At 44.5% G+C, this 26,295-nt stretch overlaps 1 protein-coding gene across 2 annotated transcripts in view; it reads left to right on the plus strand.

The window, feature by feature from the left end:
- F10 (coagulation factor X) overlaps nucleotides 1-26,295 on the plus strand; it is a 53,434-nt gene that overhangs the window by 12,129 nt on the left and 15,010 nt on the right. The window contains exons 4-5 of one of the 2 annotated variants that reach the window (XM_030568891.1): nucleotides 245-358; nucleotides 1,597-1,728. In XM_030568891.1, the coding sequence (XP_030424751.1) occupies nucleotides 245-358; nucleotides 1,597-1,728 (246 nt within the window). The remainder of the gene's footprint in view (nucleotides 1-244; nucleotides 359-1,596; nucleotides 1,729-26,295) is intronic. The other variant, XM_030568882.1, reaches the window with a different exon arrangement.

Raw genomic sequence — 26,295 nt, forward strand, 5'->3', positions numbered from 1 at the left:
AAAGCCGCGGGACCAGTGGACCCTCCACAGGCAAGCCGCCGAAGGCAACCTGCCTGCTGCCCTTGTGGCAATGGGCAGAGTGCCCCCCGCGGCTTTCCGACCCAAGCACGCACTTGGCGAGCAGGGGCCTGGAGCTGCCCCTGACAAAAAGGACAGTAACAAAATTCACCATCTAGGAAAACTTCAAATCTCAATGAAAATGTTTATATTGTATCTTAAAAGCTGCTGTGGCCTCTTTTTGCAGACGGGGACCAGTGCAAACCCAATCCTTGTCAGTATGGTGGAACGTGTAAAGATGGAATTGGCACATACACTTGTACATGCTTGGATGGATATCAGGGCAAAAACTGTGAATCTGGTAGGCCTCTGTTTTTACTGTAGAATGGTGATGAAATATTCAAAGAGCCAGTGGGTGGACAATATTTCTCATTTCCTTAGAGTTAAGGAATAAATGATAGACTATACAGTTGGAAAGTTTTGACAGGTCTGAAACCAACAATACTTGGCTTAGGAGGCTAGTGCAGTCAGGCATTAAACTACAATGTCTTCGCAAATAGATAAGGTTAATAAATGCTCAAAAACTTATCTTAATGTTGCAAAGAAGGTGCCCAGTCCTACAACCCTTATTGATGTGGGTAATATTTACCTCACAATCAGCCTGAACTCAGTAAGAATGCTCAGATGAATAAGGGATGCAGAACCTAACTAATATAAATGCAACTTATTTGAGCTCCCAGATATAATTCTTCCGGTATTACACCATTTATTGTCTAGCAAGAGGAGGAAGAGACAAATCAGGGGAGAATGATTTACAGTAGATAATGCAGTGACTTTCTACCTTCCTGGGTATCCCATTCTCCTTGGGGTTCCCTGTCTTCATCTGAATCCTTCCTGAATATCCACTTCTACTGGGACAGCTACAAGAAACAAACAATATCTCTGTACGTATAGCGCTGCAGCAGCGCAGCTATACCGATACAGCTGACCTGCTGCAGCATATCTGGTAAAGACGCTCTCCCATTGGCATAAAAATACACCTTCATGAGTGGCATAAGCTATGTCAGCAGGAGAATTTCTCCCAACAACATAGTCCTGTGCACACAAATGTTTATGTCAGTGCAACTTCTAAGTCATCCACTTATTTATTTATCTTGTAAGCGAATGGGTAATGTTTATCAAATGCTGGGAGAGAAGGGTGAAGGTCATTGGAACTGAGGCCGGGAATTGGGCTGGGGAGAACAATGAGGGATATGAATTATACAAGGAGGGAGGAATGGAGGAATAACATGCCGACCAGCACCCTGATCTCTTTGCTTCTATGTTATACTCCTTTCCCCCACCACTTGTTTGCCTTTGCCTTTTTAAACTATCCATTCTTTGGGGCAGAGACTACGTCTTCATCTGTGGTTTGAAAGTGCCTAGCACATTTTGGGCACTATCGCAACATGAGGAATAATGCATCTGCCAGAGACAGGCTTGAAACATTGCAAACAAAAAGACAAAGGCTCTGGCCCAAGTTTACAAGCATTATCAACGGCATGCGCCTTTATAAAGTCACCACTCTGTCATTTTCACACCCATGTGTCTTTGATGTAGTTATACCAAAATATTGCAAGCTGAACAATGGCGATTGTGACCACTTCTGCAAAGCCATAAGAAACGGTGTTGAATGCTCCTGTGCCACTGGATATGTTCTGGGAACGGATGAAAAATCTTGTATTCCGACAGGTATGAAGCAATGCACTGATAAGGATGGATTCTCCCATTGCTTTGATGGTGGCAGAAAACTAGACCCGCAATTATTTCTCATTTAAACAGTTTTCCCTCAAGTACAGCTTGCTCCATTTAAAAAAAAAAAAAAAGTGTACACAAAATACTACATTTATAAACTGTTTTTGTCAGACTAATATAGATTAACTTTATATATTAATATACTGATATTATTCATAAAAGAACCAAGCTTTGCTTACATACATTGATGGTATTCGGTTCCTCATGTATTATTAATCTTTAAATTAAAAAAGAATGTATTTAATAAATATAAATGATTGCACTTGTTACGAGATCCTTTATAAGTAAAAAAAACAAAACAAAAACCCAATGTTTAAAGAGTCATATGAGTCATAAATATAGCACTTTGCCCAGATACTCATTTTTTTAAGAGTGGATGCATGATCATAACAATTTAAATAATTGAAAACATTTCTTTTTGAAGATTTTGAAAGCATACTTTCAGTGAAATTGTTTGCTCAGCATTGTCTCTATAGGAATCGAGCACTGTGCACAGGGCCAGTGCAACCATTTAGGTGACCTAGGCAGTCGCCTAGGGCACTAGGATTTGGGGGGCAGCATTTTCTTTGGCAGCAACCACGGCGGCCGGATCTTCGGCCGCTCCGGTCACCGCCGGCATTTAGGCAGAGGGAGCTGGGGCAGGGGAGCGCGGGGAGGGCCACCTGCAGCAAGTGGGGGGGGACGGCACGCAGGGGAACTCCCCGTCCCAGCTCCCCCCTGCACTGCCTCCTCCCCATGCACGCTGTGGCTGCTTCACTTCTCCCACCTTCCAGGCTTGCGGCGCCTAAGCTGATTGGTGCTGCAAGCCTAGGAGGCGGGAGTAGTGAAGCGGCGACAGCATGCTCGGGGTGGAGGCGGGACAGGGGTGAGCTGCTTCACTTCTCCCACCTCCCAGGCTTGCAGCACCAATCAGCTTAGGCGCCGCAAGCCTGGGAGGTGGGAGAAGTGAAGCAGCGATGGCATGCATGGGGAGGAGGTGGAGCAGAGGTGAGCTGGGGCCAGGGGTGCCTCAGAGCGGAGAGTGGGGAGCTACCACAGGGATGGCACCTCAGGGCACGGGGGAGCTGCCACAGGGGGAGTGCCACAGGGCAGGGGCTCGGGGACGGGGGAGGGCGCAAGGTGGAAGTTTTGCCTACGGTGCGAAACATCCTTGCACTGGCCCTGACTGTGCATGAAACATAGCACTGTGGACAAGCCTTAGAACAACAGAAATGTGATTGGTGTTGGTCCAATCTGGTCTTAGGCTCAGTGATGTCTGCCAAGCCCCTGCTGATGCCTTGAAAAATTTCATGGAATCTGCTATTGTAAAGATAACTGGGTAAATGATTCAGCTGTAAAATGACATAAACTCTTTGTCGTTGTCCTTACAGAGCCTTTCCCATGTGGGAAAATTTATGTGAAAAGAAAAAAGAGGTCAGTGAGTTCATTTGCTAACAGTAGCAGCGTTACCAGTGAACAAGATGGCAAACTCAATGAACTGCATAACAACAATGGGACAAACCACAAGAACATCACCAGTATCACAGACAGCCCAGACCTTCATCTTCAGAATGAAACAAAAGCTCCTGATAGAACAGAGACTGATCCTAAGACTAATGTGTCTCCAAATCCTCATACAAGGATAGTAGGTGGTGATGACTGCTTGCCTGGTGAATGTCCGTGGCAGGTAAATATGTATGTTTTATACCTTACATATAAAAAGATGTGCAGTGTTGTTGTAGCCGTGTTGGTCCCAGGATATTAGAAAAACAAGGTGGGTGAGGTAATATCTTTTATTGCATCAATTTCTGTTGGTGAAAGACAAGCTTTCAAACTTACACAGAGCTCTTCCTCAGGTCTGGGAAACATACATCGAGTGTCACAGCTAAACAGAAGGTGGAACAAATTGTTTAGCATAAGTAGTTAACACATATTGTGAGGGACCATTCAAAGTGAAGTGGCCTGTTAACAGCTCTCCAGTCATAGGGGGGAAAGGAACAAAAAATGCTGGGCTGAAGGTAGTGACGAGGGAAAAGTTCGGGGGTTACTGGGTTACAGATTGCTATAGTGAGCCATGAATCTAGTGTCTCTGTTCAGTCCATGATCTTTAGTCTCTAGGAAAGTTATGAATTTAAGTCCTCAGGCTCATCTTTTGAAGGTGTTGTCTAAGTTTCCATTGAGCATGAGGACTGATAGGTCAGATACAGAGTGAGCCCTTTGTGAAAAGCGTTCACCCAGAGCTGATGTGGTATTTTTCCCCATAATCATTTTTCTGTGTGTTCATTCAAGAGAGTAGAGATTGTCTTATTTCACCCACCTAGTTGTTATTGGGGCGTTTAGTGCACTGGATGAGGTATACTGCATGTTGTGATAGGCATGTGTAGGACCTGTGGATCTTGAAAGGTGTATTGTGGGAGATATTGATCATTGTAGCAGTGGGGATGCATCTGCAGGTTTTGCATCTGTTGTTCTGGCAGAGTCTGGTGCCAGTTTGAATTGGTGTGTCCTGGTCTGTAGGGAGCTTGCTTCTGATGATGGCTGAAGAAGTTGGGGGGTTGTTTGAAGCATAGAAAGGGTATATATATACTGTTGCTGGGCAGATACAAATACAGGCAATCCTAGACTTTATGACCTTTGAGTTATGATGGAACAGCACTTTCGACGTTTGTAAATTGACATCCTGTTCTGACTGTACAATGTTGGTTCCGACTTTACGACGCTCGATCCTGGAGTGTTCCTATGGGATTTGAGTTACGACGTTTTCAACTTACAACGTGATTCTCAGGAACCAATTTGTCATAAGTCTGAGGACTGCCTGAATATACGCACACTGGCATATACTGTAGCTGTATGTATGTACAGTATATAAAAAGCTATTACCTATGAAGGAAAGGTTGCTTTAATTTTAACCAGCAATTTATGAATTCTTATGTTTTTGTATCCTCTGGAGTCACCCATTTTCTCTCCTTGCAGGCTCTTCTAATAAATGAAAACAAGGAAGGGTTTTGTGGAGGGACAATTTTGAGCCAGTTTTATATACTTACTGCAGCTCACTGCATAAACCAATCTAAAATCATTAAAGTTGTTGTCGGTAAGTGACTGTTATTAATTTATTCCTTTAGTATAAGAACAGGTATTAATGACAAACAATACTTACTCTAATCTCTATATGCAAGATGCCTTCTGTCTCTTTCCCCATAGCTTTTCATTTGGTCTTGTCAGCTATCATGATTACCTCAATTTGTCCCTGGACTGGTATGGAAATGAGTGATTCACTTTGTAGCTGGCATCAGTGGAAATCCTTTTTCCTGTTGGTGAACTGTGGGGACATGATAAAGAACAACAGTTTTAGCATTTTTACCCCTTCTTTCTCTCCCCAAGATACTAAGAATATTGCCTTTTCCAAAACCTCACCCTCTTTACCAGCCAGAAACTCTGAAATCTCAGGCTTTAGCTACACTGAGACACTCGGGGAAAGTTAAGATGAATTAACTGAAAGAGGTTTAAGCTAAAGAAAACTTAAGCCATGGCTACATTAGAGAGCTTACAATGGCACAGCTGGACTGATGCAGCTGTGCCGCTGTATGGTCTTTCATGTAGCCACTCTAAGCTGACAGGAGAGTTCTGAAACTGCATTTGGTGAGACTGATAGGTGATCTCGTGGTGATGGAGAGGTTCAATTACTATGATGATAGAATAGTATCCACCATTTTTGACACCATGAACCATTGGGCACTGCTGCTTTGACTGTGAATCCTGGCAGAAATAATGCAATCACACTGGAGATGCACTCAAGAGAGTACCATTTCAGCAGCTATCCTTGTGTATTTCAAAAAACCAGCACAGCAGTATCTAATCTCCGGTTCACACACAAAATCACCTCCAAGACCTTGGAACACTCTCCAAAAGAAAGCAAGAAAGAGCACTCACCTCACCATATTTAAAACACACTCTAAAACCTTGTATTGATTCTTCAATATGAAAGTCTTCAAAGGAGCAAAGAAAAAGCAGCAGCCCATTCCAAAACAGTAGCTACAAATTTAACCAAAGCCAGACTGGAGGAATTATCTGTCCCATCTGAAGACCCATTTTTCCTGCAAGCCATATATAGTACATAGGTGACAATGATAAGCCAGTGCTCTGCTCCAAGCCAGCTCTTTCAGAGATTACATCATCCCAATGAATTTCTGCAGCAGCTGCAGTCAGCGGAGGTGTGCTGACTCAAAGCTCCCTGGTGTTGGAGGATATGTCTATATAGCCACTGAGAGGTGTGACTCCTAGCTCAGGTAGACATATACACACTAGCTCTGCTCAGCTTTGGGAGACCAGACATCCCAATACTAGGGGCTTTGTCTTATATAGGCAACTATTACTCACCCCCCACCACTCCCTCAAAAAAAAACCAGCGTCCTGATTTTTTATACTTGCTGTCTGGTCACCTTAAAGCTGGGACAGTAAAAATAGCAGTGTAGCTGTGGCAGCACGAGTGATGGCTTGAGTACCTACCCAAGGAGTTAGGAAGGATTGTACTCAGGCAGCTAACTCATGCTACCCCAGCCACAGTCCAACTTCTAATACACTAGCTCAAGCAGAGCTAGTATGTCTATCTCTATCCAAGCTGGGAATCACACCTCCCTCCCAGCTGCTATGTAGACATGCTCTGAGAGTGATACGGGCTAGGCAGTCTCTATAGAGACTTCAGTATGAAATTCACCCCTGACAGAGATAAACCAGGGTCTAGGTCCCATCATCTTCACGTTGTGATGCAGGACACACAATGCTCTTTTTGAAAGCTTGCTCCAGCCTCTAAGTATTGGTTACCCTCTGGTGACTGACTCCTGTTTGGTGGACCATACCCTCCCCCCATTACCTGAGAGATGGGCCCTGCACAGTTAGTAGATTTGGAGGAAGCTGGGGAGAAGAGGATTATTCCAAAATTTGAGAAATGTTGATTTCTGTTAAATAAATTATAAAAAGAACCCCCAAATACTATGGCAAAAGGTTCTTTAGAAATACACACACAAACGTGAAAAGTACAAAGGTGGTCAGTTCAGAATTAGGTTATTTGCATTGTTATCCATCTTTTTTTGTTTTTACGGGGGCTTTTCTCTGTTTGGGTCTTTATCCATTGTTTAATTATATATAATATCTTTGTTTATCTAGAAATGATTAAAATCATATTTCAGGTTCCTATGGCATTACATAAATATCAGCTCTCCATCCGCTTCTGCCCCACAGTCAGAATTCTAATGCCAATCTACAAAACCATCAACAAAGTAGGAGTTGATTATCTTCAAGAATTTTTGCAGCCAGTTAAGTCATATTTCCCAGGAATGCTGCCGCTGGAGAAGCCCAGAACAGACTTACAGACAATTGTCCAGAGGATCTTGGCAGAAAGACCAAAAGCTGTAGAACCGCTTTCTAGAGGACTTCATACGGAGTCCAGGTCTGACAGACATACCTTCTTAGATGTAGAAGAACTGGCTTGACTGTGGATGAACCCCTCTCTCTTGGGAGTTGTCTACGTACAAAGGTACACCAAAAGGTGTGAAGTTAAACCAGTTTGGCTAAACTAATGCAACTTTTCATGTGGACAGTGTTACATTTGTTTAGACTTAACTTGAACTTGTTTAGTTTGCCTCCTATATAAATTAGGTTTAAACCTGAGCATACATACAGCAAGATGCACCGGTTTAGCTAAATCAGTTTAATATCACACCTTTACTTCAACTGGTATAACTTTGTGCGTAGACCAGACCTTGGAGAGTTCATGAAATAGCATCAAGGTGGTAATAATATCTATATCTGACAACATTTATGTTGCAAATTTGGAAAGGCCTAAAAATGACCAGTTCAATAGTTGTTGCTTTAATTTTTCAAAAAGAAAACATCTCAAGCTATAGGCACCCAAAAATACAGTTTGTAGTTCTACAACAAAAGCAAATCCTATCCTTTGTACAACAGCAAGCCAGAAAATTTACAAACATTATCAAAGCCAAAGTCCTAACCCACCCAGTTCCCAAAGAAACCCCATGCAACAACACTGAAATATGTGGGACACTGTTCTTTTTTGCTGATAGCGAGAATGTTAAAGAATTTTGAAGCACAAAGAAGCTATGTTTCCAAATTATTTTGTGTGTTACCAAATAAAGGGCCAAATCCCATTCACACTTGTAAGCATGCCTATCCTATATGGCCCAAGTGGTAGGCAATGGAGAACAAAACATTGTATTAATTCCTAAATGAAATCACCATTTTAACAGTAAGGTCCTAACTCAACGTTTGTTTAGCACTTTCTGTAAACATGTATACCAGTGCAAAGTGCAAGTAAAATGCTCCCAAATCAGGATGGGAGGATTGTCCATCTGATTTGCACAGTACAGAAGACTACACAAGGTGCAAGGCCATGGAGTGTTGGTCCCTAAGTTTTTCTAGGAACTATTTATATTTGTTGTATTGTGTCTCATAATAATTATGTTTTTAATGATTTCACACAGGGGAAGTGGACAGAGATAAGGAAGAAAACACTGAAATGATGTACTCTGTGGAAAAAGTGCTTGTACATGGTAGATTTGTTTCGGCAACTTATGATTATGACATAGCCCTTATAAAATTAAAGGAACCTATAAAGTTTTCTATGTATGTTATTCCGGCATGCCTTCCTGATGCAGACTTTGCTAACGAAATTCTGATGAATCAAAAATCTGGAACTGTTAGTGGTTTTGGACGTCTTTATGAACATGGACGGGTATCCAACAAACTTAAAGTGCTTCAAGTCCCCTATATTGATAGAAATTCATGCAAGCAAACCACTAACTTTGCGATCACAGAAAACATGTTTTGTGCTGGCTATGACAATATAACAAAAGATGCATGTCAGGGAGACAGTGGGGGTCCACATGTAACTAAGTACAAGGACACCTATTTTGTTACTGGTATAGTCAGCTGGGGAGAAGGATGTGCAAGGAAAGGCAAATATGGAGTGTATACAAAAGTGTCAAAGTTCCAATCCTGGCTAAAAAGGACATTTAGACAAAACTCTTAATTATATTGAATTAATTTAGCATTCTGTTTCGTACACTCAGCAGATTAATAAATAAGAGTTCAGTCTCTTTTAGCACTTCTGCTGAAATTCTATTCTGACAGCTTACTATTTCCTTTGGGAGTTACAGTACTCTTTCTTCATGAGTTAACACATGGTTTTCAGCATGCGTGCTTCCACTTAAAACAATGCTCTGTTTGATCTAAGGACTTTCATGAAACAAGATTGTTTTTTAGATTCCACTTTGAGTTCCTGATTTACAGTTTTCCAAACTGGTCTGTAGGAAACTTAGGGTTGTTGTGGGGTTTTTTGTTTTGTTTTGGTTTTTGGTGAACACTCTCCAGTACTTGAGTTGGAGCGATAAGACAAATGTACAAATAGCATTTATATCAAAATAGGCGTGGGACATTACTGAAATTAAACAGAGCATTTACAAACCCTTATGGCCTCAGGACAAACTGTCTAATCTTCCAAATGACTCTTACACACATACATACACACACATTAAAAAGCTAAAGAAGGCCAAGAGGTTACTCATTGCTAAAACTGTGCAGCAAATAAATCTTTGACATTTGATACTAAATAACTGGGTATTTCATAAAAACAAAATGTCTGGTTGGTTTTAGAAAATTAATTTAGAAAAAAACTTGATTCTTATCAAGAAATCATATATATATTCATCATATATCTGTTTGTTTCTCTTTTTAAAATACTTTATCACTCTTGTTTCTTTTATGGACAATAATTAATGAATTTAGTATTAATGTGGATGTTTTAGATACTTCTATAGAAATGCAATATTGTTGTACATCTGCATTTACCAACAAAATAAAGTGTTATCTATATTTATTTAGTAAATAAGCATTTGCAAATATATATGAACAAAATCTCTCTGAAGACTAGAAAAAGCCTGTGTCCTCCCAAACAGCTGAGTCTGACACACTGCATCTGCTTTATGCCAAATTGGAGAATAAATATGGACCTTTCCCCTCAGCTTAAAAATAAGTCATTACGTAACAAGATGATGGGCTACTTATAAAGAAGTGAAACTCTGTTATGGCCTTTGATTTGTTTGTTTAATTTGTAAAATCCATAGTTATGGGGGTTCAATACTTTTTTCATTCCCTCTCTTCAAAATATCGAATTTTCTAGTATTTTGTTCAACAAACATTTTGAGCTGTAAGTTGCTTCATTTGAGATAAAACCTGCGGCAGAGGCCTTCATGGAGTTCCCAACAAATTGTTCCACCTGAGGTAGGATTTGACCCACACACATAATGATTCATGGGAGCATTAGGGTCTCTGCACCAGCTCCTTCCCTCCTATTGGCCTGCCCTCTGCTTCCTGGCAGTATGGCTCTAAAGGATGCTCCCTAGTTGGCTGTCCTGAGGATCTCACTTAAAAGGACCTACATAGAGGCCTTTGTGGGAAAAGTAATACTCTAGGTAAAGCCTTAAACTGTATAAACTTATTGCTGTAACTTCAGTGGGAGTGGTGTGCAGGAATGCTTTTCCCACCCAGCCATGTCCCCACTCAATGTGGGGTGCTAGTCATACAGTCCCCACCACAGATGCTGACTCCATGGATGCTCTGGGGCTCAAGTACCCACTGAAAAAAATAAGGGGTGCTCAGCACCTGCAGGGTCGAATTAATCTTTTGTGTCCCTTGACGCCTGGACCAAGGCCCCGCCCACTGCTCCACCCCGAGGTCCTGCTTCTCAGCCTCTTCACGCACACCACCCCCGAGGCCTTGCCCACCAATTCATCATGAGGCCCTGCCCCGGTCGGCTTCCCCCACACACACACAACGCCCTGCCCGATGCTCACGTGCGAGGGGAGGGGGCGGAGAAGAGCACCCACCAGCAAAAACGAAAGTCAATGCCTGTGGTCCCCACCGCTTCTGCATAGATCCCAACCCTTCAGAGAGCCCTCTCTGCTGGGTCCAGAGAAGGTGGTGGAGTGGGAACAGTTCTGCAGAGTGCTGATCCCTAGTCTCCAGGCAGGAAGGGTGAGACTCAGCAGCATCTAGCTCTGAGTCATGGAGCTCACTGGCAACTGAATTCAAACCTAGTCCATGTTAAGGGGGTTTTATTTTCTATATAGAAATGGATTGCTTCATAGCGATGGCGTTCAAATTAGACTTTTGAATGATTTGCCCAGCTGCAATACCAACAATAACCAAACTGAATGTGGACCATGGAAACTGGGATGATCGCTAGAAATTAATTCTAATATGCACAACACCTCGTCCTCTCTCCCATCTGCAGACTTTGTTAAAAAGTCTGGACCAAAACCTCTTTTTCCCTGTTAGGCCCATGCTGAGTTTGTGCAGAGCTAGATTCAAAAAATGAAAACCCTCCTTCTGAAGCCATGAGACTCTTTGTGGCGGGGTCAGTGAGAAAATAAAATGAGCACAGTTCTTTGCAGAAGACATGGTCATAGAAGGCTCTCAAGCTATCAGAAAATGGGAGATTATGTGAGAGTTGCAGGTGAGAGGGGGATGGGAGAGAGTTCAGATAACTAGGGGAAAGATAATAAAATGGATCCATTGTAGTGACAGTCACGGGGATGCAAAGAGAGAATATTAATCAAAAAGAAATCATCTAACAATCTGCTTGCTGGGCCTGTTAGGTGCTACTATAATACAGATAATAATAGAATTACTGGTGGAGGCGAGGAACTTCTAAAATCATTTTCCAAAGACTTATATATGGAGTTTGAACAGGTGTGAACAAGAGAGGGGCAGTTTTGTCACAGAGGAGAGCCCTCTTGCAGAAAAGGTGGCACTGGTAATATTGTATGGGTTGGCTCTTATTGACTCATAGACTCATAGACTCATAGGTCAGAAGGGACCAATCTGATCATCTAGTCTGACCTCCTGCACAAGGCAGGCCACAGAACCCCACCCATCCAATTTTATAACAACCCCTATCCCAGGACCGAGTTATTGAAATCCTCAAAATTGGTTTGAAGACCTCAAGCTGCAGAGAAATCACCAGCAAGAGACCCGTGCCCCATGCTGCAGGGGAAGGCGAAAAACCTCCAGGGTCCCAGCCAATCCGCCCTGGAGGAAAATTCCTTCCCAACCCCAAATATGGCGATCAGCTAAACCCTGAGCATGTGGGCAAGAGTCACCAGCCAGCACCCAAGAAGGAATTCTCTGCAGTAACTCAGTTCCCATTCCATCCAACATCTCCCCACAGACCATTGAGCAGACCTATCTGGTGGTAATCCAAGATCAATTGCCCAAATTAACGATCCTATCATAACATCCCCTCCATATACTTATCAAGCTTTGTCTTAAAGCCAGAAAAGTCTTTTGCCCCCACTACTTCCCTCGGAAGGCTGTTCCAGAACTTCACTCCCCTAATGGTTAGAAACCTTCGTCTAATTTCAAGTCTAAACTTCCTAATATCCAGTTTATACCCATTCGTCCTCGTGCCTACATTAGTACTAAACTTAAATAATTCCTCTCCCTCCCTAACGTTAACCCCCCTGATATATTTATATAGAGCAAGCATATCCCCCCGCAGCCTTCTTTTGGCCAGGCTAAACAAGCCAAGCTCTTTGAGTCTCCTTTCATAAGGCAGTTTTTCCATTCCTCGGATCATCCTTGTAGCCCGTCTCTGAACCTGTTCCAGTTTGAATTCATCCTTCTTGAACATGGGACACCAGAACTGCACACAGTATTCCAGATGTGGTCTCACCAACGCCTTGTATAACGGTACTAACACCTTCTTATCCTTGCAGGAAATACCCCGCCTGATGCATCCCAAAATCGCATTTGCTTTTTTAACAGCCGTATCACATTGGCGACTCATAGTCATCCTGCTATCAACCAGTACCCCAAGGTCCTTCTCCTCCTCCGTCGCTTCTAACTGATGCGCCCCAACGTATATCCAAAATTCTTATTATTAATTCCTAAGTGCATAACCTTGCACTTCTCACTATTGTATTTCATCCTATTTCTATTACTCATCTTACTGACATAATAAGTTGTGAGCAGGCACAATGCCATTTCAACAGATGAGCATGCAAGCAGAGAACCGTAAGAACATGTATGTGCATGAAATTAATGTGCTTGGAGCAGCAATGTCAGCCTTCTATGGATGTGTGTAAGTGAATGTAGCTCTTGTGTTCAGAGCTAGATTATCTTTAAAAATCCAAACATAGTTCTGAGGGTCAGTTTTCATCCTGTTCAACGGAGTCAAAACAGCCACCCTGCAGCCATAGGCGGCAGGTTATACGGGCTCCATGTGCCCCAGTACCAGGAATATTCAGGGCTGGGGGCTGTGCTCCACCAATATCTGGAGCTGGATTTCTCCCCTGGCCCTGCCTGGAGCGGGCACCAGCCCCTGCCATCACCACTACTTCCGACCCCGGAGCAGCCCTCCTCCCACCCAGTAGCATGAAGCGGCCGCTCTCTGAGCATATTTCCAAAATCGACGTCTTTCCAGGCAGCCGGCACTGGGCTCCGGACTCGGAATCCGGAGCCGGGTTTTGCGTGTGGCCACCAGCTGGCTCTCCGCTCCCTCCGCACCGGAGGGGAAGGGGCGGCAGTGCAGCCCCACCTCAGTGCGGCGGGGGACTGAGAAGCAGCAGCCCCATTGGTCCCAGGCAGCCCTGTCCAGAGCAAGGCGGCTGCGCAGCAGGGAAGGGGGCTCTGAAGCCCAGCTGGTGCGGGTGGAGAAGGAAGGAAAGGGGTGTGTGTGTGTTTTTCTCGTGGTCTCTCTTCGGCAGAGGGAGCAGCAGGCAAATGAGGGACTTTGTGTTATTGCCCCCTCGCACTGTACTTACCCCCCCCCTCAGTTTTGCGCCTGGGGCTGTGAAACTGTACTTAGTGCAGCTTGGGGGGCGGCGGGGGGGTTAAAGGTGCTTTAAGGTGCCAGTTCTGTCTCCTCAGTCTCACTGCTGACTAGCTGCAGACCCCGGGCTCAGAATTCAGCAGTGTTCTCAGACTGTGCAGTGCTCTCTATAGGAGTTTTCAATTGTCTGCTAAATGCTTCAGCAATGCCACCTTCTCACTTAGCTATCTCCTGAATAGTGGTGACTGAGGGCAGGGGGGAGGGAGTGTAGCCGATGCCAGTTCGAGGTGAATAGTCTCTTGGCCAGATCCTACTGGGTTTATGGTGCTTTGTGCTATGGACTGGAGAAAAGTGGCTGCTGGATAACCAGGAATCTGGTTAATAATTGTTCTCTAAATTCAGCTTTCTTCTTTCTCTCTTTGTGAATTATCACTAATTCAAAATAGTAGTGTGCAAGCTGACAGGATAATGGTAATAGCATAATTTCTTGTTATAGCATTGTAAACCCTAGTAACTGATTAGTAATTGGATATGTCGGGTGGCACCTTTTTTTATGTGTTCGCTCCCCCTGATGTTAGAACCTGGCTACACCACTGGGGAGGGGAGCTTCCTAGACCTGAGCAGCTGGAGCTTGGGTGAATTTTGTGATACCCTGCCCCCGCTAGCCACCACCCTGCTGTCCCCACTCCTGCACCACGCTGGGCAAGGGGCAGCCCCATCCCTAGTGAGGCTATGGTGAGGGGTAGCAGCAGGGGAGGCCGCATGTGATGGCAACCCCCCCCAGTACCCACCATAGGGGAGGCGAGTGGGCTTTCTGGACCTGAGAGGGGCCCTAGGAGCATGGGCAGTGATGAGCGGGGGGAGAGGAGGGGTACCTCTCCTGGAACTTGCTGCTGCCAGTGGAGGGTTGGTGGGGAGTCCTCTCTGGCCCTAGCCCTGGGGAAGCCTGTCTGCACCCCAAGTTCCTTATCCCCAGCCCTGTCCCACTCCAGAGCCTGCGCCCCCAGCACCCCAACCCTGAGCCCCAGCCCTGAGCACCCTCCTGCACTGTGAACCCCTCCTCCCCAGCCCCACCCCAGAGTCCTCACCTGAGGGGAAAAACACGCAACTTAAATTTGGTGGGCAGTTTAGAGTATCACAGAATATCAGGGTTGGAAGGGGCCTCAGGAAGTCATCTAGTCCAACCCCCTGCTCAAAGCAGGACCAATTCCCAACTAAATCATCCCAGCCAGGGCTTTGTCAAGCCTGACAGTAAAAACCTCTAAGGAAGGAGATTCCACCCCCTCCCTAGGTAACCCATTCCAGTGCTTCACCACCCTCCTAGTGAAAAAGTTTTTCCTCATATCCAACCTAAACCTCCCCCACTGCAATTTGAGACCATTGCTCCTTGTTCTGTCCTTTGTTACGACTGAGAACAGTCTAGATCCATCCTCTTTGGAACCCCCGTTCAGGTAATTGAAGGCTGCTATCATATCAACCCTCATTCTTCTCTTCTGCAGACTAAACAATCTCAGTTCCCTCAGCCTCTCCTCATATGTCATGTGCTCCAGCCTCCTAATCATTTTTGTTGCCCTCCACTGGACTCTTTCCAATTTTTCCACATCCTTCTTGTAATGTGGGGCCCAAAACTGGACACAGTACTCTAGATGAGGCCTCACCTATGTTGAGTAGAGGGGAGTGATCATGTCCCTCGATCTGCTGGCAATGCCCCTACTTATACAGCCCAAAAGGCTGTTAGCCTTCTTGGCAACAAGGACACACTGTTGACTCATATCCAACTTCTCATCCACTGTAACCCCTAGGTCCTTTTCTGCAGAACTGCTTCCTAGCCATTCGGTCCTTAGTCTGTAAAAGTGAATGGGATTCTTCCATCCTAAGTGCAGGACTCTTCACTTGTCCTTGTTGAACCTCATCAGATTTCTTTTGGCCCAATCCTCTAATTTGTCTAGGTCCCTCTGTATCCTATCCCTACCCTCCAGTGTATCTACCACTCCTCCCAGTTTATTGTCATCTGCAAACTTGCTGAGAGTGCAGTCCACGCCATCCTCCAGATCATTAATGAAGATATTGAACAAAACCGGCCCCAGGACCGACCCTTGGGGCACTCAGCTTGAAACCGGCTGCCAACTAGACATGGAGCTGTTGATCACTGCCCGTTGAGCCTGACGATCTAGCCAGCTTTCTATCCACCTTACAGTCCATTCATCCAGCCCATACTTCTTTAACTTGCCGTCAAGAATATTGTGGGAGACTGTATCAAAAGCTTTGCTAAAGTCAAGGAATAACACATGCACTGCTTTCTCCTCATCCACAGAGCCACTTATCTCCTCATAGAAGGCAATTAGGTTAGTCAGGCATGACTTGCTCTTGGTGAATCCATGCTGACTGTTCCTGATCACTTTCCTCTTCTCTAAGTGCTTCAGAATTGATTCCTTGAGGACCTGCTCCATGATTTTTTCAGGGACTGATGTGAGGCTGACTGGCCTGTAGTTCTCTGGATCCTCTTCCTTCCCTTTTTTAAAGATGGGTACTCCAGTAGCCTTTTTCCAGTCATCTGGGACCTCCCCTGTTTGCCATGAGTTTTCAAAGATAAGGGCCAATGGCTCTGCAATCACATCCGCCAACTCCTTTAGCACCCTCAGATGCAGCGCATCCAGCCCCATGGACTTGTGCTCATCCAGTTTTTCTAAATAGTCCTAAATCACTTCTTTCTCCACAGAGGGCTGGTCACTTTCTCCCCATGCTGTGCTGCCCAGTGCAGCAGTCTGGGAGCTGACCTTGTTTGTGAAGACAGAGGCAAAAAAAACATTGAGTACATTAGCTTTTTCCACATCCTCTGTCATAGGTTGCCTCCCTCATTCAGTAAGGGGCCCACACTTTCCTTGACTTTCTTCTTGTTGCTAACATACCTGAAGAAACCCTTCTTGTTACTCTTAACATCTCTTGCTAGCTGCAACTCCAAGTGTGATTTGGCCTTCCTGATTTCACTCCTGCATGCCTGAACAATATTTTTATACTCCTCCCTGGTCATATGTCCAATCTTCCACTTCTTGTAAGCTTCTTTTTTGCATTTAAGATCAGCAAGGATTTCACTGTTAAGCCAAGCCGGTCACCTGCCATATTTACTATTCTTTCTACACATCAGGATGGCTTTTTCCTGCAACCTCAATAAGGATTCTTTAAAATACAGCCAGCTCTCCTGGACACCTTTCCCCCACGTTATTCTCCCAGGAGATCCTGCCCATCAGTTCCCTGAGTGAGTCAAAGTCTGCTTTTCTGAAGCCCAGAGTCCGTATTCTGCTGCTCTCCTTTTTTCCTTGTGTCAGGATCCTGAACTCGACCATCTCATAGTCACTGCCTCCCAGGTTCCCATCCACTTTTGCTTCCCGTACTAACTAGTATCATTGTGTTCAGCACAATACTTGATTATTTTACACCCTTTAAAGTATATAACGTTGTATACAGGTGTTACGAAGTGGGAATGTTCTTAATGTTTTCTCTGAATACTGTGTGTGTGCCTCAGTTTCCCCTATGCATTTCTTAATAATCTAGATGGTGGGATAAGGGGGTGTGATTGTTGTAGAGCCCTAGAGGGCTAGTGTGATACTGTATGCACAGAGAATGGCCGAAACCCTGTCTCCGGGCAACTGGTGGCCTGGGCCACTCTCCTGCAAGGTGCCAACTGAAGGTGTTGAAGAACAAAGAGTTCATGTGGCCTCCTAGTGCCTGGAAAAGAGACAAAGGCCAGAGGAGGAGTGTTAGTGCCTGTGCGGACTTCCGGGAAGTGCATGGTGTGGAAGGGAATGCTGGGATGCTCTGGAACCACTCCTTTGAAGCCAGTCAGGACTCTAGGGGAACCTCCTCTCTCTGAGCATACTGTCTCCAGGGCAAGAAGTTTACACCTTCCTGGGTCTGACCTCAGAGCATTCAGCATGCCCTTCCACATCGTGCGCTTTCTGCAGTGAATCCACCCAGGAGGGGTCCTGGGCAGCCAGAGGTCCCTGCACCCCAACTCTGCAGTCAGACATGACTCTCAGCCAGCCAATAAAACAGAAGGTTTATTAGACGACAGGATCACAGTTTAGAACAGAGCTTGCAGGTACAGAAAACAGGACCCCTCAGTCAGGTCCATCTTCGGGAATGGGGAGCCCAGACCTAAGTTCTGGGCCTCTCCCCATTTCTCCAGCCAGCTCCAAACGGACACTCCCTCCTCTGGCCTTTGTGTCTCTTCCGGACAAGGAGGCCATCTGATCTCTTTGTCCCCAACACCTTTAGTTGGCACCTTGCAGAGGAAGCTGAGGCACCCACACAATATTCAGAGAAACATTAAGAACATTCCCACAAAATATAATACTGTATATTGAAGCAGGCAAGTGCTGCTTCTGACTTTCTACTTTTAATTGACGCTTGTAATCCTGTGGCACTGACGTGTTGTAGATTCATTGTATCCTAGCAACAAATTCTTGATTTGTAAGACCACTAATAATCAACAATGGATTTTTCCGATAGTGATATTGTGCAATAAAGAGAAACTTAAATGCTTACAGCTTCCAGTCCATGTTTACACTATTTAATAAAATATATATATTGGAAAATATATATATTGGCTTACAGGGCAGGAGTGGAGGGGAGGCATCACCATTTTGGGCACCACCAAAAATTATACAAACCATGGCACCTATGCCTGCAGCAGCTACAAGCTGCAGCTGTCCAGCTCCACCACTGCAAAAGTACTAAATTACTTGTACAAGTCCACCTCCCACCCATCTCATTTCATATAATATCTTGTAAAACCTACAATGAGCTCCAGTGCCACAAGAATAAAACAGAAACAAGGAAAGTGCTACAATAAAAACACGTTTACCTAAGTTAATCTTTTGTACAATCTCATTTAGCAAAGTTTAAGCAGTTCAAGACCAAAGCCAATCAATACAGCACAGACTAGCTATGTAAACTGGCAGATTTTAAAATACTGACAATGAGGAAGGTGAACAAATTAACTAACATTAAGCAAACACTGGATGGACATAAAGCTCAATTCTTAGATGGATTTAGAACCCACAGAAACTAAGAAGACAACTCCTCTGACTTTAACGGGTACAGGATTTTTTTTAACGTTTTTAAAACGTAGACACCAGAACTGGATGCAGTACGTCAGTATCTCTCACCAATGCCATATATAGAGGTATAATCACTATCCTACTCACTATTCTACTGTTTATACATCCAAGAATCACACTAATCTTTTTCCACTACCACCCGTATATCCTTTTCAGTGACTGCTTTTCAGGATCTGATCCCCCCATTCTGTTGGTAGGGCCTGAATTCTTTGGTCCTAGATGTATAATTTTGCATTTGGCTGTTTGAATGGGCCCAGTTTACCAAGACATCCAGGTCACTCTGTTTGACTGCCCTGTCTTCATCATTTTTAGCACTCTGCCAATCTTAGCGTCAGCAATCAATTTACATTTACTTCCAGATCACTGATAAAAAGATTGAATAGCATCAGGCCTACTACTAATCCCTGCAGAATCCCACTGGAAACACCCCCATGCAGTGATGGTCCACACGGACAACTTTTTTTTAAAGATCTGTCAGCAAGTCAGTTTTTACTCCACTTGAAATGCCCTCAATTGATACTGTGTAGTGCTAATTTTTAACAAAATGTTGTGTGGTACTAAGTCAAACACCTTACAACAGCCTAGGTATGTTACATCTACACAGTTACCTTTATCTCATTATTTTTAAAATATGAGGCGTTTTAATTTTTAATGGCAAATCCTACACTAGGGCGTAGTCAAAGCTGGATCCTGGACCAAATCTAGACTTCCCAATGCTTTTGAATGGATTCTGAAATCTTTTTATTTACTTATTATTATCATTACTGATTTTTTTTAAATTATTTTCTCTGGAGTCCAGACCTTGACTGTACCTTGACCAATGTGGACCTTGACAAAAAGTAATCGATGACCCTGTCCTACACCTACCCCACTCTGCCACTTTTGTGGCCACAGTGTGGTTTCACTGTATAGGAGGGGGCAGGATTTGGGGAACTTGTGCACAGCGTTTGCAATGAGCCAGAGAGCCCAGCTTTCATGGGAAACCAAGTTTTGGCTGGGTTGAGCTGCGAGATGAACTGGTTTTGGGGTAAGTAAATCTACTGCTCTAAGCTCTGCTGACCGTTTCCCCCTGCAAAGCACAGCTGCTGGAGTGGCAGGGTCTACTACATTCAAAAGGCTTCACTGCTGCTCTGTTTTCTGTGGTGGATTCCTTCCATTCAAGCCTGGTGCCAAGGCTTGTTGATCAGTTCTTGGTGCCCAGGGCAGGGGAAACTTTCCAGGTGTATGGACTAGCATGGGAAAATATACCGTCATGAGTGCAAGGCTCTAAAGAGAATGGTAAGGTGAGAGAAGTGGACAGAGCAAAGGGTACAAGATGGGGAATAGGTGGATCAAGAGCTGAGATGTAAACAAGACAGAACTGTGAAGAACCTTGAGGCTTATGGCAAACAGTTTAAACTCCATTGTAAACTATTGCTTCATGTTGCAAAAATTGTTGACAGAACTTCAAAACTTTATGATAAATATTTTTAGAACCTTTAAGTGACTTTGGTAAAATAATAATCAGACCATCAAAATAAAACCCCACTGGTATCCAGTATTTGGGTTTTAGATGGGGGCAATCTTTTGAGGGTCTGATCACTGGTAGACTTTTAAATGCAGCTTTAACATTTTATTAAATGTAAAGACCTAAGAGCTGACTACTTCCAGCATTTACCCCAAATTCACCAAATGGCCAGCATCAACTGTTTCTCTGGGATAGGCTATTTGAGGGTGTGTCTACATAATTTGTTCCAAAGTTCAGGCCAGGAACACAGAGGAGACTTTTTCCAGGGCATTGCATAACCCTAGATCAAACAGACTTAGCCAAAGAGCAGAATTTTTTGGGCTTGAAGCAATGACCTTTGCTTATGCACACAGACAGATGCGCACCTATGTTGAAATTTACCACTGTGCACAAGGCCTGCACAAGACTCTATGCACCACTTAAGCCTCACGTTAATGGTTTCAAAGGTACATAATTCCTTGTGTAGGCATGATGTAATCAGGTCAATATTGCCCATAAGGCCCAATCCTGCAAGGTGCTGAGAACCCTCAACATCCACTGAAGTTGTTTGGAAGTTGAAGTTGCTCAGCAACTCGGACCAGACCCAGCAAAAAGGATTAGATACAAATGTTCTTAAGTAAGGATAAGCTTATTCAGTGGAATTACAGCTCTATGTGCTTTTTCAAACTTTTCTGAAAGCTTTTCAGACCTACCCGATATATTTGAGTCTTGTGAATCCTTTTGTCCCCTTAAAGGAAATTCATGTTGTTGTCAACAGCGAATCAATTAAAAAACACAGTTTTTTATCAAGGGACTGTGGTAAGTAAAACGTATATAATCATGAAAGATAATTGTATGCTGCTGTATTTCTCTACAGGCCTGACTAGCCACCAGGCATTCTACAGATGAGATAATGTAATGGTTACACTAAAAATCAATGTGCCATACCAAGAATGTGAGGGGAAACAATAAATAAAAGGCTGGCAACAGAGCTATTATCTTGTTGTCTGCACCAGTCATTGCCTTGCTGGTCTATGACACTTAAAGAATATTTCTGCCCCAAAGATTCTCTGTGTGCTGTACGATTTTATATATACACACCTTCTGGTAGGCACCAAGAAATTTCCATTGCTCTTAAGCAGTAGTCGGTAAATGATATTTTCTTCCCTGATGTGGAAAAACTAGAATCCTTTCCTTTGTTTCTGACGCTCCTGCTTCCATTTTCACTTCATCTGCACAAACAATGGCAGGTGACTACACAACAAAATGGTTCTATATATTCACTGACAAAAACTTCATTTATGCAGCATAAAGGTTTCCCTCTGTTATTTCAGGCCGTGGCTACACTCAAAACTCCAAAGTGCTACCGCGGGAGCACTCCCGCGGCAGCGCGTTGAAGTGCAAGTGTGGTAGCGCGCCAGCGCTGGGGGAGAGCTCTCTCAGCGCTGTAGGTACTCCACCTCCATGAAGGGAATAACTTACAGTGCTGGGAGCGTGGATCCCAGCGCTGGGGCACTGTTTACACTGGTGCTTTACAGAGCTGTAACTTGCTGCGCTCGGGGGTGTGTTTTTTCACACCCTTGAGCGTGAAAGTTGCAGCGCTGTAAAGCACCAGTGTATCCATAGCCTCATGCCCTTCCAGAACACTGAGTTCAGCAAAACTCAAATCACTGACAACCAGGCCGTAAGGAATGAAAGTAAGTAAACTTAAATGTCTAAAAATCAGAAAATACAGAGTTGAGGTACACAGCCACACAACCTTAACTCTGCCACTGCGAGCTGACAATAGCCACTGGGAATTAGCTGCGTGCATTCCAAGTGCATGCACTGTGTTGTGTGTAGCTGTACAAAATAGTGGAGGGATTTAGTTGGAGTGGTTTGAAATAGCTGTGATTAAGTGATCTGGGAGGCCCTACTTTCTGGATCCAGTTCTTTGTTTCTTCTCTCCTTCCCTTTCCCTCCACTGTATGTGTGATCAAAGAAAAGAGGTATATGTTTACCTTGAGGGATCCATTGTGTCTCATATTGCTGCTGAGTTACTTATGCAGGTTGTGTCAGTAGCAACACACTAGGATCTTCATGCCATGGGGATTGTCAACAGTGAGGTGGGAGATAAGAGTGGTATCTGCATTGAATGAGAGGGAAGTGAAAGTCTACAATTTGATGAAACTGTGTGTGCAAGGGTGAGGGTGCTGTGAAAATTAGCAGGTGTGGAGTTATTGCTGTGGAGTAGGCTAAATGTTTGATTGTAGGACAGAAGTAGGTATCTCCTGTTCAGCCCAGCTCCTTTAAACATATGTTTTGTCTAATCAATGATAAGGCATTAGACTCTGTCCTACAGCAGTCACATCACCTATCCCATGAGTGTTCTTGCAGTGTGTGAGTATGTGTGCTATGGGCATATTGGTTCATTGCTGAAAGAGGGCAGAGTTAAGGCTGCATGTATTGCTTGCTTTTCAAAGGTTTGAGTTTCGCTGAATTCTACATTCTAGAATGGCACGGGATCCTACCAGGCAATCTTAACTCCACATTTACTATGGTTTTGGTCAGTGAATTTCCTTGTTTTCTGAACAGAAAGATAATTTTTTTTGGTAGGCATTAGTGGTCATTAAGGCAGTTGTAGTTATCAAGTAAGTTTGCAGCAGAGGCACTACAGTGGCTAGCTAAATGTAAAGGATACCATGTGATTGCTAAGTGCTCCTCCCCCCTCCTGTACAGTTTGTAATAATAGAATGAGGATAATGTTTATGCTTTGTAATCTTTAGAGGATGGAACTGCCAATGAGGCAGGGAGAGACATTCCATACATGGTCAATGACCCAAAATGTTGACAGTTTTATTCCATGTTGGTTACAGTAACTATAAGCTTATGACAGAAAACCGGTATGTGTATCTCCTCCACCCTTGTCCCTCAGTATCCCCTGCAATATATACTGTCCTTGCCAACATTTCCAGTTAACTCTCCCATTTCTGTTTCATTAAGCCCTTAGGACCTTAGAAGCCATTAGCACATACAACACAGCTTTTTCCTCTCTGGTGGCCTCTGCTGTAGCTTACTAGAGGGTTGCACCTTTCCCTGGTTAAGGAGGCTGAGCTGTATACCAAGGTGTGCTCTGTGCCCAGCCAGTTCCAAACAGTCCCTGCCTCCACCCTGGTCAGGCCTCTCCAGCCATAATCTGGCCCACCCATTCCATCTTCTCTCCAAGCTGGCTCTCTTCTCCTGCAAATGCTCCATCCAGCCCTGTTCACTTCACATGGGGATGCTGCATGTTTTAACTTTTTATTTCCTTCTTTTCAGAGGTTTCAGTTTGGCCACTCTCTACATTCTGGACTGGCAGGAAGCACCACTGGGCAAATGTAACTACATTAACAAAGTTTGAGAGTGTTTAATTTCTTTGGTTTTAAAAAAATTATTTCTCAGCATCCCCATTTACTACAGCCTAGCTCCTTCTCCACTGCCTTTGGCGCCTAGGCAATGAGTTCCTCAGCACATGAATTGACTGGCTATGTGTTAGTCCCTTCACAGACTCTGAAGCAGCTCCTTGTCTCCCTGCTCTCTGCCTGCCCAACTCAACCCAACCTGCTTCTCCCTCCTCACAAAGAGCCAGACCCTAGCATAGGATTAAGGAGCTGGGAAGTTGATGCAGGAACAGTGCAAAGACTAGCATGGAATCAGTGGGGACATATTTTTAAGAGGAGCGGGAGAGATGGCGGAACAGGGGTCATGAGAGGAAAGCTGGTCCAGTGGTTAGGACCTGGAACGTGAGAGGCATGAGCTGAATTTAATTCCCTGCTCCATGGCAGACCTCCTGTGTGACCCCAGTCTCTCTATGCCTTAGTTCCCCATCTGTAAAACTGGGATAATAGCACTGCCCTGTTACACAGGGGAATTGTCAGAATAAATACATTAAAGACTGAGGGGTTCAGATATTACAGTGATTGCATCCCTATAAGTACCTATAACAGATTGATTGATGTTTGTGGGGAGACAGAGCTGAAGCTTCCCCCAACATTCCTCACTGCACAACCCTGACTCCCTCCTTTCCACCTCATTCTTCCCTGCACCAACACTCCTCTCACCGCTCTGACCCCCATATTCACCCACAACTGTGCAGACTCACATACCACTGCCCCTTCTCCTCCAAAATTCCCTCAGTTATGCTCATTGCTCCAAGACTCCCCCCCTCAACAACCACACACACACCAGCTCTCCCTACCCCCTGCCACTTCATGCCCTTGGTAAGCTCAGAGGGCAATGGGGAGATGGGAACATACTGGAGCTATGAGAACTCCACATACTAGCTGGAGGCAGGAAGGAGCAGGAAAGTAGAGGTGCAAAATCCTAATGCCAGATCTGGGCCTTGTTTGTAGCATAAGAGGCTCAGACAGCTTTGCACTGGCTCTGTCATCTCAATGAAATGTTCTCAACTGAATGAGAACAACTCATGGATGTGAATACAGTCTGAAATAATAGCTCTAAAATGTGTTAACTGCTCCATTCATGTCAGTGGGTCATCCCCTCCCAGGTGGAGTACTTTTGAACCTGTGACAAGCACCAAGCATGCTTATTCTCACCTCCTCACTATAATCACAGCAACCTGTTTGTGTGCCTGCTCCAAGTGTGTCTGTACTCAGCTTCCCCAGATGTGGGTTCACATGGGGGGGAGGGTACAGGGAGAGGGGGTCAGATGGATCCAGAGAAGCAGGCCCTCCCAGACCCTGTCTGGGAGTGGGGGTAGAAAGGGGGGCTTAGATATCCTCCAGAAGGGCAAGAAACCCTATGATCCATGCTTACATTGAGGGATAGGGAGAGAGACAGGGACCCCGGACATCAGGTCCCACATGGGAGGGGAGAAGGTGGGGCTGAAAGTTCCTCAGACCCTAATTCCCCTGATTCCCCCTGCCACCCATCACCATGTTCTTCCTCCCAGTCTCCTGTCCCCTCCACTCCCTGCCCCCCTCTCCTCTAGTCCCATTCACATTTACCCTCTCTCCTTCCCAAAATTTCCCCTTCCTCTCAGTCCCAAACCCCAGTTGATTTACACTCTTCTGTCCCCTTCTCCCCCACCCCTTCCTGCATTCTCCCATCCCTCTCTGCCCTCTACCCCTATTCCTTTAGCTTTAAGGCTATCTCTACACTAGCACTTATGTTCATAAAACTTTTGTTGATCGGGGTGTGGGGAAAAAAACTACATACCCTGACCAACGTAAGTTACACCAACAGAAGCGCCAATGTAGACAGCACTATGTTGTCAGGAGATGCTTTCCTGCCGACATATCTACCACCACTTGTTGGGAGTGGTTTAATTATGCCGACAGGAGAGCTCTCTCGCATCAACATAGAGCGGCTACAGGGGAGACCTTGCAGTGGTGCAACTGCATCGGTATAGCTGTGCCACTGTAAGATCTCTAGTGTAGACATGTCCTAAACACTTAAACCATTTTTTGAGCACATCATGTTAATCGGCTAGTTAGGATAAACCCCTGGACCTTAAGCACACTAAGGTCTGTTATTGAGCAAACATGACTACATTAGCCATACTGTCTTTCATCTTCCCTCTAGTTAATCAATGCTAACTGATTGATTAAGGCTGGCACTCTGCTATACTAATCCCCCAGGTGGAAAAGTAGCACCATGCTCAGCAATCCTTCTCACATATCCGCATAAAACATGTGCAATACATTATCGTTCAGAAAACAGTTAGTGCCACTTCTAAATTAGCTGTGCAAATAGACAGGGCACATTTCCCAAAAGGAAATAAAAATGCTTAAGAGAGGCAGATGATAACAACATGCCTACAGATCATTTCTGTCAATGGTAAGCTTTGAATTTACAGTGCATGGGTCTTGTTCAAGTTCAATGACCATAGCATGTCTCTTGGAGCCATTCAGCTACTGTAACAATGGACTGTCTGCAAACCGTCTGGCTTAGGCTTGCTGCATATTCTCATTTCAATCTCTGTGACTTGTGAATGTTTCGCACGTATGATGCTAGCAAGCCAAACCTTTTAAGGGATACTGGGTGCCATACACTAAATGAGATAAATGTTAAGTGACGGCTTGGCTACACTGGAG

The sequence above is a fragment of the Gopherus evgoodei genome, chromosome 1, assembly GCF_007399415.2.
Source record: "Gopherus evgoodei ecotype Sinaloan lineage chromosome 1, rGopEvg1_v1.p, whole genome shotgun sequence".
NCBI classification, from domain to species: Eukaryota; Metazoa; Chordata; order Testudines; family Testudinidae; genus Gopherus; species Gopherus evgoodei.